This window comes from Pimephales promelas, chromosome 15 (assembly GCF_988280905.1).
Source record: "Pimephales promelas chromosome 15, fPimPro1.hap1.1, whole genome shotgun sequence".
Classification (NCBI taxonomy): Eukaryota; Metazoa; Chordata; class Actinopteri; order Cypriniformes; family Leuciscidae; genus Pimephales; species Pimephales promelas.
This window is the reverse complement of record NC_142783.1, coordinates 2,136,677-2,153,073: the sequence shown is the minus strand read 5'-3', so window position 1 is coordinate 2,153,073 and position 16,397 is coordinate 2,136,677. Positions and strand designations below refer to the sequence as shown.

Here is a 16,397-nt window from a genome sequence, read left to right as displayed (position 1 = left end):
GATTAAAATAAATAAATATTCTAAGCCATTTTCCTCAACTATTTTCCAAAACAGTGTGAAAATTATTAATGCCTACAAATGATTATTTTCCAATGAATGGTGATTAATGAAAGCTGTGTGAGTTCTCGATGAGGAGCCGCTTGGCGAGACACAGATCCACACACACGCTCGTGGAGTGATTGAGTGAGTTGGAGGAGTTGTGATTGTGCGGTTGATTGTTGTAAGTTTGATTTGTGCTGTCCTCCACAGGTCTGGGAGACGTCAGGCTGCTGAAGAGCTGGAGGAGTGAGTTCACTATCTCTGCTTTTACTGCCTTCATGATTCAGATTAGCATGCAGTGATTAGGAACTAACGCAGGCTTAAGAAAACCACATGTTTGTTTATGCTCCTGATTTAAGGAGGAAATTACCGCCATACTGAAAGTGTCCTTGGTTAATGCGAGAACAATCACTCTGATTAAAAGGCATGATGGTGGAGTTCACATGTCTAACCTGTGCTTATGGACTAGATCAGGAGCGTTGAGACCCCGAGAACTGGACGACAAGACTCACATTCACAGTAGCTGACTATAGAAAACATCGTCTACATTAATCCGGATACATTTTCGTTTAAAAGCGCTCTCCGTCCATATTGGCGTTTTGGAAATCGCTGAATTCCCCTTTACTGCGCATGCGTAAACCCTCACACAAGCTCTCTGAGATGATACAGACGAGGAAATGAATAATAAACGTATCGCGTAATTCTTCTGCGAGGATAATTTTATTATCTCAGAATATCTCAGCATTCACTGACGCGTCAGGTCGCTCTCTCACCGTTATATATGTGTCTAAAACACTAAAACTGCTCATGTTTAGCAAACGCGAGTGTATTCTGTCATCTTTGAAGAGTGTGTAAAGGAACATATTTTAGCAAGTGTGTGAAAGTGAACCACATAACAGGCACAAAACCGCTATAAACACCAATATCTGTGGGTACAGTACTGGAGAAACTCTAAAACTTCGAATATCGTGCAATTTAATTCAGTAATTCAACTTAAAAGATGAAACTATAGACTCGTTACATGCGAAGTGAGATATTTCAAGCCTTTATTTGTTGTCATTTTGATTAGGGCTTGGTATTAATTCAGATTCGATTCGACAATAATGCTTATAGATGTCATACAAATCCTATATTTATATAACAAAGAACAGTGGACATAAGTTTACAAGTGGTTAATTAAAACCTGCATGTAAAACTCTCCTTATTTTTGGGACACTATACATTAAATGCACACAATGAATAGACAGGATTTTGATGCAAGATACAAAATTAAAGTCAGAACAGGCGTACGCCCTCATCAAACAGGATTTTGATTGTTTTTTAACCCAAATTTGGGTCAAATATGGAAAAACCCAAATGTTGGGTTAAAAATGTAATTTAAACCTTTAACCCAATAGCTGAGTCTAAAGATGGGTTAAAACAACCCAGCATTTTTTAGAGTGCATGTTTAAAAAAATAATTATAGATTAATAAATATCAGTTATCATTTTTTAGACAATTTTGTATTACAATGATCTTACCTAAATGTTTGTTTTTACAATGGGGAGTTTATGCAGCTTGATTTCAATCTTTAAATTAAATTGAAAAAAAGTAGCACAAATAAATACAATAGAAAAAAGGCACAAATAAAGAGACATAAAAAGAAAAGTTTTAAGAAACTGAATAAAGTAATCCAATGTAGAATAACACTGGATAGTCTTTTAGTTCTGACTGAATTAAATACATAGGCTATTAATTCTGATACCTTACAATTAATGCTTGTGCCAACACCATTAATGACAGACACATATGGCCGCGTCCACTTTTTTTTTAATTTATTGCAGAACTTATAACAACCAACTCAGGGAAATTAAGCAAGGTGTACAAACAAACAAATGTACTAAAAAGAAAATAAACATCCAGGTTTGCATACATCAAATCATGTAATACAGAAAAAGAAAGAAAGAAAAGCATAATAAGGTCAAGTCATGTCTTTGAATAAATCATCAAAATGCATCAAAAAAAAATCACTTTTCTTATTATTTATATTATAAGTCTAAGGGACAAAATAAAAGAGTCAAAATCAGCAAGAAAAAGAGGAAAGCTCAAAGGAGATTTAAGCCATTTTTGCTTATGGATGAAGAATTTTGCATACAAAAATAAAGAAGTTAACAACATACTCTTGGGAAAGCAACTTTGGATTTTCATAATACAAAATAACCTCTTTGAGAGTGAAGGTCATATTTACAGGGCTAAAAACAAAGGAACTTAATTTAGTCCAGAATCTATTGGTTACATTACATTCACAAAATAAATGGGCTCGCGTTCACTTTAAGAGCGAGTGCACGGATCCATTACGGTGTCTGTCTGTCTGTCACACGCGTTTTATTCTTAAGACGTCACGTAACCGACTGTCTTTACGAGGTTACTCGAGGAAAAACATATCTGGATGGTTTAAAAATATCAGTTTCACCTTTTAAGTTGAATTACTGAAATAAATGAACTTCTAATTTTTCCAGTTTCACCTGTATGCGTCACATGACTACTACGCCACCGTTATCCAACACCTCAGTTTGGACAGTCCGCACGACAACACGAAAATGGCGTTTTGACCACTTCGGAGAGCGTTTTCATTAATAAAGATGCTGTGTGTGTGTGTTTTGTTCATGGATGGCGTATGTGTGTTTAACTGTGTGTCTCTCCCCGTGTGTGAAGCCGGCGTCTGCGGCCTCAAACCCCCGAGGGCTCCGACACTGAGAGCGGTGAGTATTCCCACTTCAAACACATTCACCATGAACATCTCCAGTGAAATTCAAACAGAACTGAAGCTAATTTACTGTTGGACATCCCGTAAGAGGGCTGATCCTGCGAGCTTCCAGCTGCTGCCATTGATAAGTTATTATTACACACACCAGCGGCAAACACACTTGCATTAGGCTTAAAGACCTGATAGAGACGTGCCATCTTCAGGCTAAGGCTGCATTTATAAATGATTAAGAGACCTTAAATGATTATAAAATAAAGATGGATACAGCTGCCAGAATATGCATTAAACTACAGTCAAATACATCATCTTTACTGACTGAGTGTCACAAATACACTAAAAGCAGATTTGATGTTGTCAGATTTAGAAGTTTGTTAGAAGATTTAAGAATTAATGACAAATTAACCAACATGCATTGTTCTGCTAATAAATTGTCAATATACTGGATTTATTTCATTGTTTTCATCAGTTTATTAGTAAATAAACTGATGAATCTTAATAAAAACTATATTTAAAAAAGATTAATCGCATCGGAAATAAAAGTTTGTGTTTACATAATATATATGTGTGTGTGTGTGTAGCGTGTATAATTATTTTATATATATATATATATAAATACACACACATGCATGTATATATTTAAGAAAAATGTGTGTATATTTATAATTTTTTGTATATATCAAGTATATAAATGCAAATATTTCTATGCATGTGTGTGTATTTATATATACAAAATAATTATACACACTACACACACATATAATATGTAAACACAAACTTTTATTTTGGATGCGATTAATCGTTTCACAGCCCTAGTTTTTACATAATATGTGTGTAGTGTACTGTGTATAATTGTTTTGTTTAAATACACGCACACACATGCATGTAAATATTTAAGAATGTTTTTTATTTATATATAAAATATTTATATATAATATAAATTATTTATATACACACATACAGTATAAACATACAAACATTTCCATGCATGAAAAAATTATTATGCACAGTACACACACATATTATGTAAACTCAAATTGTCGAGCCCTCAAATTTCGAAAATTTCCTCAAATTTTTTTTGTCAAACTTAAATTTTCGAGCCCCAAAAAAGACAAAACAACACAACAAAATGACTAAAACTCAAATGAAGAGAAAATAAAAAAAAAAGATTAATCGCATCGAAAATAAAAGTTTGTTTTTACATTATATGTGTGTGTACTGCGTATAAATATTTTGTATATATAAATACACGCATTTATGCTTATATTTGAGAAAAACATTATTTATACATAAAATATAAATGTATGAATATATGAAGAGTTCAGATGCAAAAGCCTCTAAGTGCCATTTGAAATTTTCTTCTAGAATGATGATTTTTATCAAGCTTGTATATTTAAGTTCAGTAATTTCACTTAAATGGCAATGATAATTACCTATTAATTGTTATTTAAGTGAAATCACTGAACTTAGATATACAAGTTTGGTAAAAAATCATCATTAAAGAAGAAAATTTCAAATGGCATTTAGAGGCTTTTGCATCTGAACTCTTCATATATAGATGCAAATATTTCTTAAATATATGTACATGCATGTGTGTGTACAGTATCTATATCTAAAAAACAATTATACACGGTGCACACAAAATTTTATTTTGGATGCGATAGGTCGCTCCACAGCCCTAAACAAAGGCCAAAATGACTAGAAGAACTTTAAATTCTTTCTCTTCATTTGAATTTTAGTTAATTTCATTCATGTTATATCAATGATACTAAACGCAAATCAAACTCCTAACTAGTAGCTTCTGCATAAAACATCACACTGATGTCTGAGCGGCGTCGCTTGTTCACTGAATCCGACCCGTCCCCCGTGAGAACACTCATAAATATAAATAAGAGAATAATGTGGCCATCGTGACACTCGAGTTTTTGACAGAATCAGCATCAAACCCCGGTTTCAGTGTCCGTTCCCCCTCGACCTTGTGTGTCACGGGTCGTATCGCGACCTCATTAAACCAAACGCTGTTTTCTCTGGCCGCTTAATGGTGGCGTTTGCATAGCGAGAGCCGCTTCACATTGAGGATTGTGTCGACGGTGCATTATGGGGCCAGACGCAGCGAGGGTGTAAAAGTTCAGGTCCGGCGACGGCCTGTTTGCGGAGGCTTTCTGATGTCATTGCTCTGAGAGCATTAGATCTGACTGCGGGTCCGCGGGGGCCCGAATCTGCTGAACCACACGCTTTAGCGATGAGGGGACGCTGTCACCTCGCGCTCATGAATATGAAGCAGCGCTCGCGCGCGCCTGCATTTATTTGTGGATCAGGAACACAGATGAATCTTGTCAGTGACTAAACGAGGCTGGCATTTTTAATTAGCTTTAATTAAAAATGAGAGAAAAGGAAGAAGTTATCAATGTAGGATAACGGGGCTTGTTATGAGGGTCAGGGAGATGAATTGAACGTGGCTTTTGTGACAGGAGACGGAATTAAAAATGACCACGTGTATCTCCTTGAGATAGTGTGTGTGTGTGTGTGTGTGGAGGGATCGTTTTTTTTTGAAGATCATAACCCAGAATGCATGAGCTCAGGGAAAAAATAAATACCAGATGGCAGTAAGCAAGTGAAATCATTATAACTATATTTTGGATTCATTCAATGCCACTGACGAATCGTTCAAAACGACGCAGTGTGTTAGTTGTTAGCATGTGGTTTTAAGGGATTCTAGATTACTTTTTTCTGAACATGCATTTTAGGCTTTCCTTTAGTCAGTGTTGGCGCTTGCAACGCCAAGGTCATGGGTTCGATTCCCTGGGAAAACCAGAACTGACAAGAATGTAAATAATTTGTACTTTGGATGCTTTGGAGAAAAGCGTCTGCCGAATGCATAAATGTCATTAGTGATCTGGATCCTCCTTCAAGAAGCATCTGTGGGGTTTTTCTGTTCAGCGGATCACACTCTTTCTCATCAACACACTGATTGGAGGAATCTTCATGTCACAAACACTGCACTCACACACACAACATTAAAGGAGTAGTTCACTTTAAAAAAAAAAAAAAAAACTTTTGTCATCCAAGATGGCCACGTCTTTCTTTCTTCAGTCGAAAAGAAATTAAGGTTTTTGATGAAAACGTTCCAGGATTTTCTCCATATAATGGACTTCAATGGGAACCAAACGGTTCAAGGTCCAAAAGTCAGTTTCAGTGCAAATTGTTCAAAGGGCTTTAAACGACACCAGATGATGAATAAGGGTCTTATCAAGCGAAACGATCGCTCGTTTAATAAATAAATAAATAACAAAGTTTAAGTTTATAAGCTCAAATGCTCGCCTTGCTCTGTTCTGATGCGCGTTCGTGACTCTCCTGTTCGAACTCGTTCATCAAAACGAACAAATCTTTTTTCGTGTCGTTTGGTTCATTCAACAAACAAAATGAAGAAGTTGACTCGGGAAAAGATTCGTTTTCATTTGTGCTTATAAAACTTTTTTTTGTTTTTAAATGAGCGAACGTTTCATCGTCTGGAATCATTTACAGCCCTTTGAATCTTTTGGACCTTGAACCGTTTGGACCCCATTGAAGTCCATTATATGGAGAAAAATCCTGGAATGTTTTCATCAAAAACCTTAATTTCTTTTCGACTGAAGAAAGAAAGACATGGACATCTTGGATGACATGGGGGTGAGTGAATTATCAGCAAAAGTTTTTTTTTTTAAAGTGAACTACTCCTTTAAGACTAGCTCAATGACTGCTAATTCACATTTGTTAGTTATATAGAAGTACCGTCTTTATTAACAAAGTTACTATAAAAAGTGTTAACTACGGTTTCACGTCATTTTGATGCTCCCTTTAACACATTCTGTAAGAAACATTGCACCTACATGTCTACTAACTCTCATCACAGCATCAGTAGAGTATCAGTAGAGTATCAGTAGACTGGTAGGGTTAGAATAAGTTACTTATAGTCAGTAGAGTGTCTGTTGGAGGAGCATCACAATAAAGAGTTGGCAGATATTAAGCAGAGTCTACTGATACTCTAATGAGCAGGGTTGTAGTCGAGACCACCTCACTCGAGTCCGAGTCGACACCGAGACCAGAGAGAGTCGAGTCCGAGTCAAGACCGAGTCCATAGAGAGTCGAGACCGAGTCGACACCGAGACCAGAGAGAGTCGAGTCCGAGTCAAGACCGAGTCCATAGAGAGTCGAGTCCGAGTCGAGACCGAGTCCATAGAGAGTCGAGTCCGAGTCAAGACCGAGTCCATAGAGAGTCGAGTCCGAGTCGACCCCGAGACCAGAGAGAGTCGAGTCCGAGTCGAGACCGAGTCCATAGAGAGTCGAGTCCGAGTCAAGAACGAGTCCATAGAGAGTCGAGTCCGAGTCGAGACCGAGTCCATAGAGAGTCGAGTCCGAGTCAAGACCGAGTCCATAGAGAGTCGAGTCCGAGTCAAGACCGAGTCCATAGAGAGTCGAGTCCGAGTCGACACCGAGACCAGAGAGAGTCGAGTCCGAGTCGAGACCGAGTCCATAGAGAGTCGAGTCCGAGTCGACACCGAGACCAGAGAGAGTCGAGTCCGAGTCAAGACCGAGACCAGAGAGAGTCGAGTCCGAGTCAAGACCGAGTCCATAGAGAGTCGAGTCCGAGTCGAGACCGAGTCCATAGAGAGTCGAGTCCGAGTCAAGAACGAGTCCATAGAGAGTCGAGTCCGAGTCGAGACCGAGTCCATAGAGAGTCGAGTCCGAGTCAAGACCGAGTCCATAGAGAGTCGAGTCCGAGTCGACCCCGAGACCAGAGAGAGTCGAGTCCGAGTCGAGACCGAGTCCATAGAGAGTCGAGTCCGAGTCAAGAACGAGTCCATAGAGAGTCGAGTCCGAGTCGACACCGAGACCAGAGAGAGTCGAGTCCGAGTCAAGACCGAGTCCATAGAGAGTCGAGTCCGAGTCGAGACCGAGTCCATAGAGAGTCGAGTCCGAGTCAAGACCGAGTCCATAGAGAGTCGAGTCCGAGTCGACACCGAGACCAGAGAGAGTCGAGTCCAAGTCGAGACCGAGTCCATAGAGAGTCGAGACCGAGTCCATAGAGAGTCGAGTCCGAGTCCATAGAGAGTCGAGTCCGAGTCGAGACCGAGTCCATAGAGAGTCGAGTCCGAGTCAAGAACGAGTCCATAGAGAGTCGAGTCCGAGTCGAGACCGAGTCCATAGAGAGTCGAGTCCGAGTCAAGACCGAGTCCATAGAGAGTCGAGTCCGAGTCGACCCCGAGACCAGAGAGAGTCGAGTCCGAGTCGAGACCGAGTCCATAGAGAGTCGAGTCCGAGTCAAGAACGAGTCCATAGAGAGTCGAGTCCGAGTCGACACCGAGACCAGAGAGAGTCGAGTCCGAGTCGAGACCGAGTCCATAGAGAGTCGAGTCCGAGTCGACACCGAGACCAGAGAGAGTCGAGTCCGAGTCAAGACCGAGACCAGAGAGAGTCGAGTCCGAGTCAAGACCGAGTCCATAGAGAGTCGAGTCCGAGTCGAGACCGAGTCCATAGAGAGTCGAGTCCGAGTCGAGACCGAGTCCATAGAGAGTCGAGTCCGAGTCGAGACCGAGTCCATAGAGAGTCGAGTCCGAGTCGAGACCGAGTCCATAGAGAGTCGAGTCCGAGTCGAGACCGAGTCCATAGAGAGTCGAGACCGAGTCGACACCGAGACCAGAGAGAGTCGAGTCCGAGTCAAGACCGAGTCCATAGAGAGTCGAGTCCGAGTCGAGACCGAGTCCATAGAGAGTCGAGTCCGAGTCGACACCGAGACCAGAGAGAGTCGAGTCCGAGTCGAGTCCGAGACCAGAGAGAGTCGAGTCCGAGTCGAGACCGAGTCCATAGAGAGTCGAGTCCGAGTCAAGAACGAGTCCATAGAGAGTCGAGTCCGAGTCGAGACCGAGTCCATAGAGAGTCGAGTCCGAGTCGACACCGAGACCAGAGAGAGTCGAGTCCGAGTCGAGTCCGAGACCAGAGAGAGTCGAGTCCAAGTCGAGACCGAGACCAGTGAGGGTTGATCACCTCATTTACTTTTATTTACTTAGAGAAATCCTTTTTTTTTATTTTTTAATGAATTTACTTAGAGTTTAAAAAATATGATCAGTTTAGGGTAAAAAGGCCACATAGTAGGTGGTGTTAAAAGTAATTTTATTATAATTTGTCATGCGCAGTTGCGCACTAGAAAATCACCAATCACTGGGCGTGTCAATCAATTTAAAGAAATATTTTATTAACATACATTAATAATCATGAAAAATATTTTTAATTGAACTCGAGTGGACTCGGGAATAATTCCGAGTCCTAAAAAAACAAATGTTCGAGTACGAGACAATTCCGAGTCCAAATGGACACGAGTCCATGACAAGACAAAGACCATTAAAATATGGTCTCGAGACCGAGACGAGTCCGAGTCACGAGTACTACAACACTGCTAATGAGAGTTAGTTGACATGTACAGTAGTTACTGATAGTCAACAGAATGTTAGAAAGGGACGATGAAAATAAAGTGTTACCTTACCAAGTTGTTTCAACATTGGTTGAATGTAAAAATGAATGGATAAAAGCATCTGGCGTTTTTGAACTTTTCCACAAAAGTTTGCTCAACGAAACGTTCCTCGATAAAGAAAAGCACTGCTTTCTTCCGCGTAAAGCACTGTGACGGTGATTTTGTGAACGTGCCACACCTGAACGCACTCCAGCACAAGCCTGTCCAAAAAAAAAAGAAGGAGGCGAAGGGCTGTGAAAGTTTGTCCTTCTTTGGGAGCGATGCCACGCTCCGTCCTGTCGAGTTTTGCCAATTAAAGCGGGTTCCCACTGTTCTGGGCAGCGGGTGCGTGGCTCTTGGCACCGCGGCTCCTGCCAGGCCTCGCCGTGACTTCCGACCCCACACAGATGGGCTCGCAGGCAGGCCCGCGCTCCTGGAGCCCGGCCCGGCCCGGCCCGAGTGGACACGCAGGTCGCCGCTCTGGCCTGACGGGTCCTGAGGGTGGCCGGCGCTGACAGGGCCCAAATGCTCGGCTCCGGGATGAGTGCGAGTGTGTGTCGGTTTCTGGGGAGCCCCTGGCCGGAGCGCCGCCTCACAGCGGGGAGAGATACTGTCTCCATCACTGAATATTCATGGCCGCCTGGTCTCCGTGACAGGGGGCAGCGAGGAGGAGGATGTCAGCGCGAGAGTGAGAGAAACACCGAGAGGAGGGAGGCAATCAAACGCTTCACACACACAATATATAAACAGAGCCGCGCCGAGGAGACAGACAGCATCTGTGATGATTGGAGGGATTGTGGGAAATGCTGCAACTCGCCGTAACACCCGGCAGTAGCTGTGGCATATGGCCGCGTGCGCGTCTCGAAGAGGAAAACTGCCATAATCGGGCTCTCGGCGAGTCCATTGTAGACGGTCCATGTTTGTGTAAACTTGGCAGAAAGGCCCGTTCATACTAACGTTCGTTTTATTAGCATTCACACCAAAGTACGATAACGTTCTGTTTAGTATTTCATTTCATTTCATCTATTTGTTTATTTTACATGGACAGTGCTCATTAATTAACCGTAAAATAACTGTAAATGAGCCAGAGTTAGCTCAACAGGCTAATTTTCATCTGTTGTCCCTGGCCAGTTATTATGATGACAACCTAAAGTCAAGATATGAAACAAGAAATGACTTTTACAGTCCACAAATAATAACAAGACAAATACGACACACAACAATAAGTAACGAAACAACATCAGCACACAATATAGGCTAAAAAAAATGAAAAATAACCAAGTTTAAACCAAGTATTAGAGGAGTGATAAAGTTTTGCCATTTAAAAAAAAATTGGATGTATTCTGATTGGATGTCGATGTTTTCGTCTTTTTGAAAGTGTTGATATCGATATACAGGTACTAGTATATTACATATCTTGTTAGAGTTCAATGGAAAATGCATTTCACCTGCTTGTTCTAGACATCCCAGTGATTCCAGACCTGGAGGAGGTTCAAGACGAAGATCTCACCATGCAGATCGCTGCTCCACCCAGGTATCAACTCATCTTCTAAAATAATCTCATATGGTTCACATAACAATAGTGTCATGATCCTGAATGAAACATGTCCAATTGAGTCCAATGTTTGAGCATTTGACAGATGGATCTTGCTAAGAAACTTAATTATAAAGTTCCCCCCTATATATATATATATATATATTTCCTTGAGGCTTTAACACAAAGCACAAAAGTAAAAGGACATATATGATGATAATCTTATGTGGTACACCTTTCTTCAGATACAAATGCAGCTATTTATTTTCATGTACACAAACTCATTTATTTTTATATAATAAGCAACAACAAATAATATGCAAGTTATCCGTTCCCAGATAAAAAAAAAATGGTTTTATATATTTATATTGGTTTTTATAGGCAAAAAAATTATTAAAATATTATCTGGAAAATATTTATTTTATATAACAAGGTTAACAAGAGTATAAACATTTTTCAATTCAGATTCTTTTCACAATAAATATCATTCCAGATCAGCTTTAATGAGAATACTGTGCTTAACAAAAAAAAAAAACAACGACAACAAAATGTAAATTAAACTACTAATCTCGAATAGTTAATTGTGCTAATTGCTAATCACAATTAATCTCTGATTTCGGACCTGCCTTCAGAAAGCTAAATGGAAAACGAAACCAAAATCAAAAATGGTGATTGCCCTAAACGTATTTAATTCATATCTTAAGTCAGTGTTAAAGGTGAAATAGTTTTAGGATGTCTAGCGTGTGATGCTTTTTCGTCATATTTTCATCTTGTCAAAGTTTCAATCGATTCTTAATTTGAATGATGGTGCTGAAAAGTTTCAAAGAATTTCATCTGGTTGTCTATCAGCAACCAATCTAGTCTTTAAAGGGACAGTTCACCCCAGAAATAAAACCTGTCTCCCTCATGTTGTTCCAACAACACGTTCATCTTCAGGACACAAATTAAGATATTTTTGATGAAATCTGAGAGCTTTAATTGACTTCTATTGTAATTGAAACTGGCCGGCCCAGAAAGTTATTAAAGACATCGCTAAAATAGTCCGAGTGACTACAGTGGCTCTATCTTAAGTTTATCAAGCGACGAGAACACTTTTTGTGCACAAAATAACAACTTTATTCAACTCCTTCTCTGTGGGCCTCAATTGAGTTCACATCGTGTAACAGCGCAGCGCTTCTGTGTCGTACGTCAGAACGTGGGCTAATTTGTGTTCTGAAGATGAACGGAAGTCTTACAGGGTTGAATAACATGAGGGTGAGTCATTACTGACTACTCTAGACCATATTTTAATGGTCTTGTCATGGACTCGTGTGCATTTGGACTCGGAATTGACTCGTACTCGAACATTTTTTTTTTTAGGACTCGGACTTATTCCCGAGTCCACTCGAGTTCAATTCAAAATATTTTTCATGATTATTAATGTAATGTTAATAAAATATTTCTTTAAATTGATTGACACGCCCAGTAATTGGTGATTTTCTAGTGCGCAACTGCGCATGACAAATTATAATAAAATTACTTTTAACACCACCTACTATGCGGCCTTTTTACCCTAAACTGATCATATTTTTTAAACTCTAAGTAAATTCAGTAAAAATAAAGGATTTCTCTAAGTAAATAAAAGTAAATTAGGTAATCAACCCTCACTGGTCTCGGTCTCGACTCGGACTCGACCGTCTCTGGTCTCGGACTCGACTCTCTCTGGTCTCGGTTTCGACTCGGACTCGAGTGAGGTGGTCTCGACTACAACACTGCTGACAGAACTATTAAGATGACGTGTTTAGAGTTGTCTCTTGTCCTCAGTATCCAGGTGAACCGAGTCATGACCTACAGAGACCTGGACAACGACCTCATGAAGTACTCTGCTTTCCAGACCCTGGTGAGACACTCTCTCTTCCCATCATTCCTAAACAACAACACAGGCTGTTGACTCTTGTAAAGTTTCTGAATCAGTTCCTTCCCATCCTACAGTATTTTGGGGTGAATATGATGACCTGGATTCGATTGCATAGCTGTGGTATTATCAGTAATTGTTTTGAAGCCCAATGTTTTGCTTGTGTTGAATGTTTCCAGGATGGAGAGATCGACCTGAAGTTGCTCACGAAGGTTTTGGCCCCGGAGCAGGAGGTGAGAGAGGTGAGCTCCAGGAGTAAATACAGCGTTTGTCCGGCTCTTTCTAGGGTCAGACCAGCAGATTCAACAATTCACAATGTTTTACAGTGATAGCCATTTACTCACCTTCATGTCATTCATACGTCTTTTTTCTGTGGAACCAAGGCTGCATTTACTTGATCAAAAATACAGTACAAAAATGTAATATTGTGAAATAATATGTGAATAATCTATATGAATATATAGTAAAGTGTAATTTATTCCTGAATTTATCATCATTACTCCAGTCTTCAGTGTCACATGATCCTACAGAAATCACTCCAATATGAGGATCTGATGATCACTATTTATCAATATTATCAATGTCGATTTTTTTCATATTCATGTGAAAACTGTGATCCATTTTATTTTTCAAAATGTTTTATTAATAGGAAGTTCAAAAGAACAGCATTTATTTGCAATATAATCCTTTGTAACATTATAAATGTCTTTAATGTCACTTTTAATCAATTTAATGCATCCTTGATGAATAATGTTTTTAGAAAATGAATCATAGCTACAATTTTTGAATGATAGTGTATCACGGTTTCCACTGTATTGATAAAAATCATAAATGTGTCTTGATCATCAGATCCTCATATTGGAGTGATTTCTGAAGGGTCATGTGACACTGAAGACTGGAGTAATGATGATAAATTCAGGAATAAATGACACTTTATAATTCATATTCAATTAGAAAACACATATTTTATATTGTAATAATATTTCCCAATATTACCATTTTAGCAGAAAAGAAAAACATTTTTAAAAATCTTAACTCCAAACGTTTAGTGTATGCTATGACAGTCAATTACGACAATAATAACTATCAAAATGTTATTTATAACAAAAATAACTATCAAAATGATTTTTTAAAAGTTCTGTAGTTTCAGAGCTTTCCTAAGAAGTCATTGACTCTACTTTCTTGATAATTTTATTGTTGTTTTTGACAGACTGCTGTATACATCACATCGTTTCCTTACAGAAGATGCATAGATTCTTCACAAAAAAAAAGTTATCTTTTTTTTTTTTCTATACAGATTTTTTTTTTCCTCACTGTGTGTCTACTTTGCACTTTTAACCCTCAGGTGCTCTTCGGTCATTTCTGACCGAAAATTTTTCTATTTTGAATTTCTAAAAATCACAGCTTCATCGGAATGTTATGAAACTTGGTGACTTTTGTGGCATTATGTATGTGAATACAAAAAAAAAATTGAGGTCATGATCCGAGCAGGCTAAGTGGTCGTAAAAAAAATAGTCACACTTGTGCTCTTCGGTCAAAAATGACCGACCCATAGGAAAAGAATGGGAAATTGACAAAAACAAAAAAAATTCTCTGAATTTTTGTACGTGCAATCTACAAATCGGCCACAATTCTAAAAAAAAGTACACCGCAGGAAAGGGGTGACACTCTACAACATCTAGAGTGCAAAACAGACAAACCCACCAACACACACACACATACAAACACACTTTTATACACATACACACCAATAAATTTTGATTACAAAAAGTATGTTTTAAGTTTTTAAAAATCACAGCTTCATCACAATGTTACGAAACTTGGTGACTTTTATGGCATTATGTATGTGAACACACACAAAAATTGAGGTCATGATCTGAGGATGCTAAGTGGTCTTAAAAAAAAAGTCACACTTGTGGTCTTTGGTCAAAAATGACCCCCATAGGAAATGAATGGGAAATTGACAAAAACACAAAAATTCACAAATTTTTATTTATTTATTTTTACATTTTTTTAATAAAAAATCGTTTTTGAGATCCACCAAAAAAAAAAAAACAAAAAAAAAAATGTGTTCATAAACATATGGGGAATTCACATGCTTCTCTATAGAGAGCTGTACATGCCATCTAGTTACACCATGATTCTACGCTTTTTCTCTATGCTGTAACCAGATGGTGCTAATTTTCTTCAATTTTTTTTTTCTGAAGGCCTAGACTCTATATAAAACTAAAATACTGGATTAATAATTTTTTGAAAAAAATTATATATATATATATATTTGTATATAAAAAATTTTCCATGGCAGAATAGACCATAAATATTGCATAAATAATAATAAATTCAATCAAATTGTCTCAAAATACTAAATTACAAAGAATAAATATTATAGAACAAAAATAAATTGCATTGGTTTTACTGGGATGTTAAACTGTTTACTGGGAGTTTCATTTTTAGGTGTCCGGTCACTTTTGACTGGGAAGATAACAAGTGTGACTCCGAAACGAAGAGCACCTGAGGGTTAAAGCAAAGTATTTGTAATGATCCATACTAAATTTACTTCCAATATATTTGAATTAAGTGCGCGTGATTTGTGAACGGGAAGTGATTTGTAATTCGCTTTGCCTTTTCCGAGTTGGGTGGAAGCTGGTTTCCACGTCTGCACCGATTGATCTGACGTGTGGTTCATAACCGAATTCTCCACCCAATTTGCAATTAGGTCTCGCTGCGTGTTATTTACCTGCGGTGAATTCAACGCTTTCTCACTGGATCTTCCAGAACTGGTGTCGCGTGATTGAGATCCCTGCACAGAAGCTCAAATGAATAGCATGGTTTCGTAACTTTCGTTTCACTTTTGCTTCGTTTGCCGTTTGATGTTGTAATTGTTGATGTTCGTATGTAACAGAAGTTGCAGCTCCTATCAGTTGCACAACGTGGTGTCCTCTTGTCGCCCATTTGGTCGCAGTCTGGAGCCCGACTTGCATAAAGTGTATCTCTTGTCCTTTTTCCCTTCAACTTCATAGAGCCAAAGTTAGGCTAGATTGTAATGCGGAGGGTGATTTCCCGTTATGACTATCCTGGCGCCTTTTAGCGTTCCGTCAACATTACGTTATCAATCGATTTTTGAGATTTTGAGTTTATTCCCCCACGCCTTACTTGGCATGAGTGTAAGTTCCTATGATGGGTTTTCATGGTTTTCAGGAGGACGTTGCCTGGGATTGGGATCACCTGTTCACCGAAGTCTCCTCTGAACTCCAGACGGAATGGCATCAAGAAGAGCGAGAGGAGCAGTCGCCGCCTCCTGTGACCTCCTGAGGAGCAACGAGCAGCTCGACGTGTCTCTGTAGGGTTACATTTACACTTCATGTGTTCAGATATTGTTCATATTGAATGTGTTTCTTGAATGTGTCATTGCCGGTGACATCACGCGGCTTTACGCTGTGTGTGTTTCTCATTAAGGTTAACCTTGCAAACCCAGAAACATTGCTTTTCTTAACTGGATCAATCTGGAGACATTTGTCAGCGTTTGTAGTATCTGGAAAAAGCGTAAATCCAAGGTTAATGAGTGGGTAAACTGAAATCCAGTTGATTGAGTTAAAATGAACTTTGCTCATCCGAGCAAGCCAGCCTTATCATTATTGACCAGACCATCGACCGTGAACGAAACGTCCGGTTCTCAGCTGTTTCAAACACGGTGAGCTTA

At 39.2% G+C, this 16,397-nt stretch overlaps 1 protein-coding gene across 2 annotated transcripts in view; it reads left to right on the top strand.

Annotated features, from left to right (window-relative positions):
* Nucleotides 1-16,147, top strand: part of ift43 (intraflagellar transport 43 homolog (Chlamydomonas)) — a 32,150-nt gene extending 16,003 nt beyond the window's left edge. Inside the window, exons 4-9 of one of the 2 annotated variants that reach the window (XM_089120020.1) lie at nt 250-285; nt 2,734-2,780; nt 10,731-10,803; nt 12,607-12,682; nt 12,877-12,930; nt 15,896-16,147. In XM_089120020.1, coding sequence (XP_088976146.1) covers nt 250-285; nt 2,734-2,780; nt 10,731-10,803; nt 12,607-12,682; nt 12,877-12,930; nt 15,896-16,009 — 400 coding nt within the window. In that variant the 3' untranslated portion in view covers nt 16,010-16,147. Of the gene's footprint in view, nt 1-249; nt 286-2,733; nt 2,781-10,730; nt 10,804-12,606; nt 12,683-12,876; nt 12,940-15,895 lie in introns of both variants that reach the window. The other variant, XM_039651124.2, reaches the window with a different exon arrangement.
* Nucleotides 16,148-16,397: the final 250 nt, after the last annotated feature.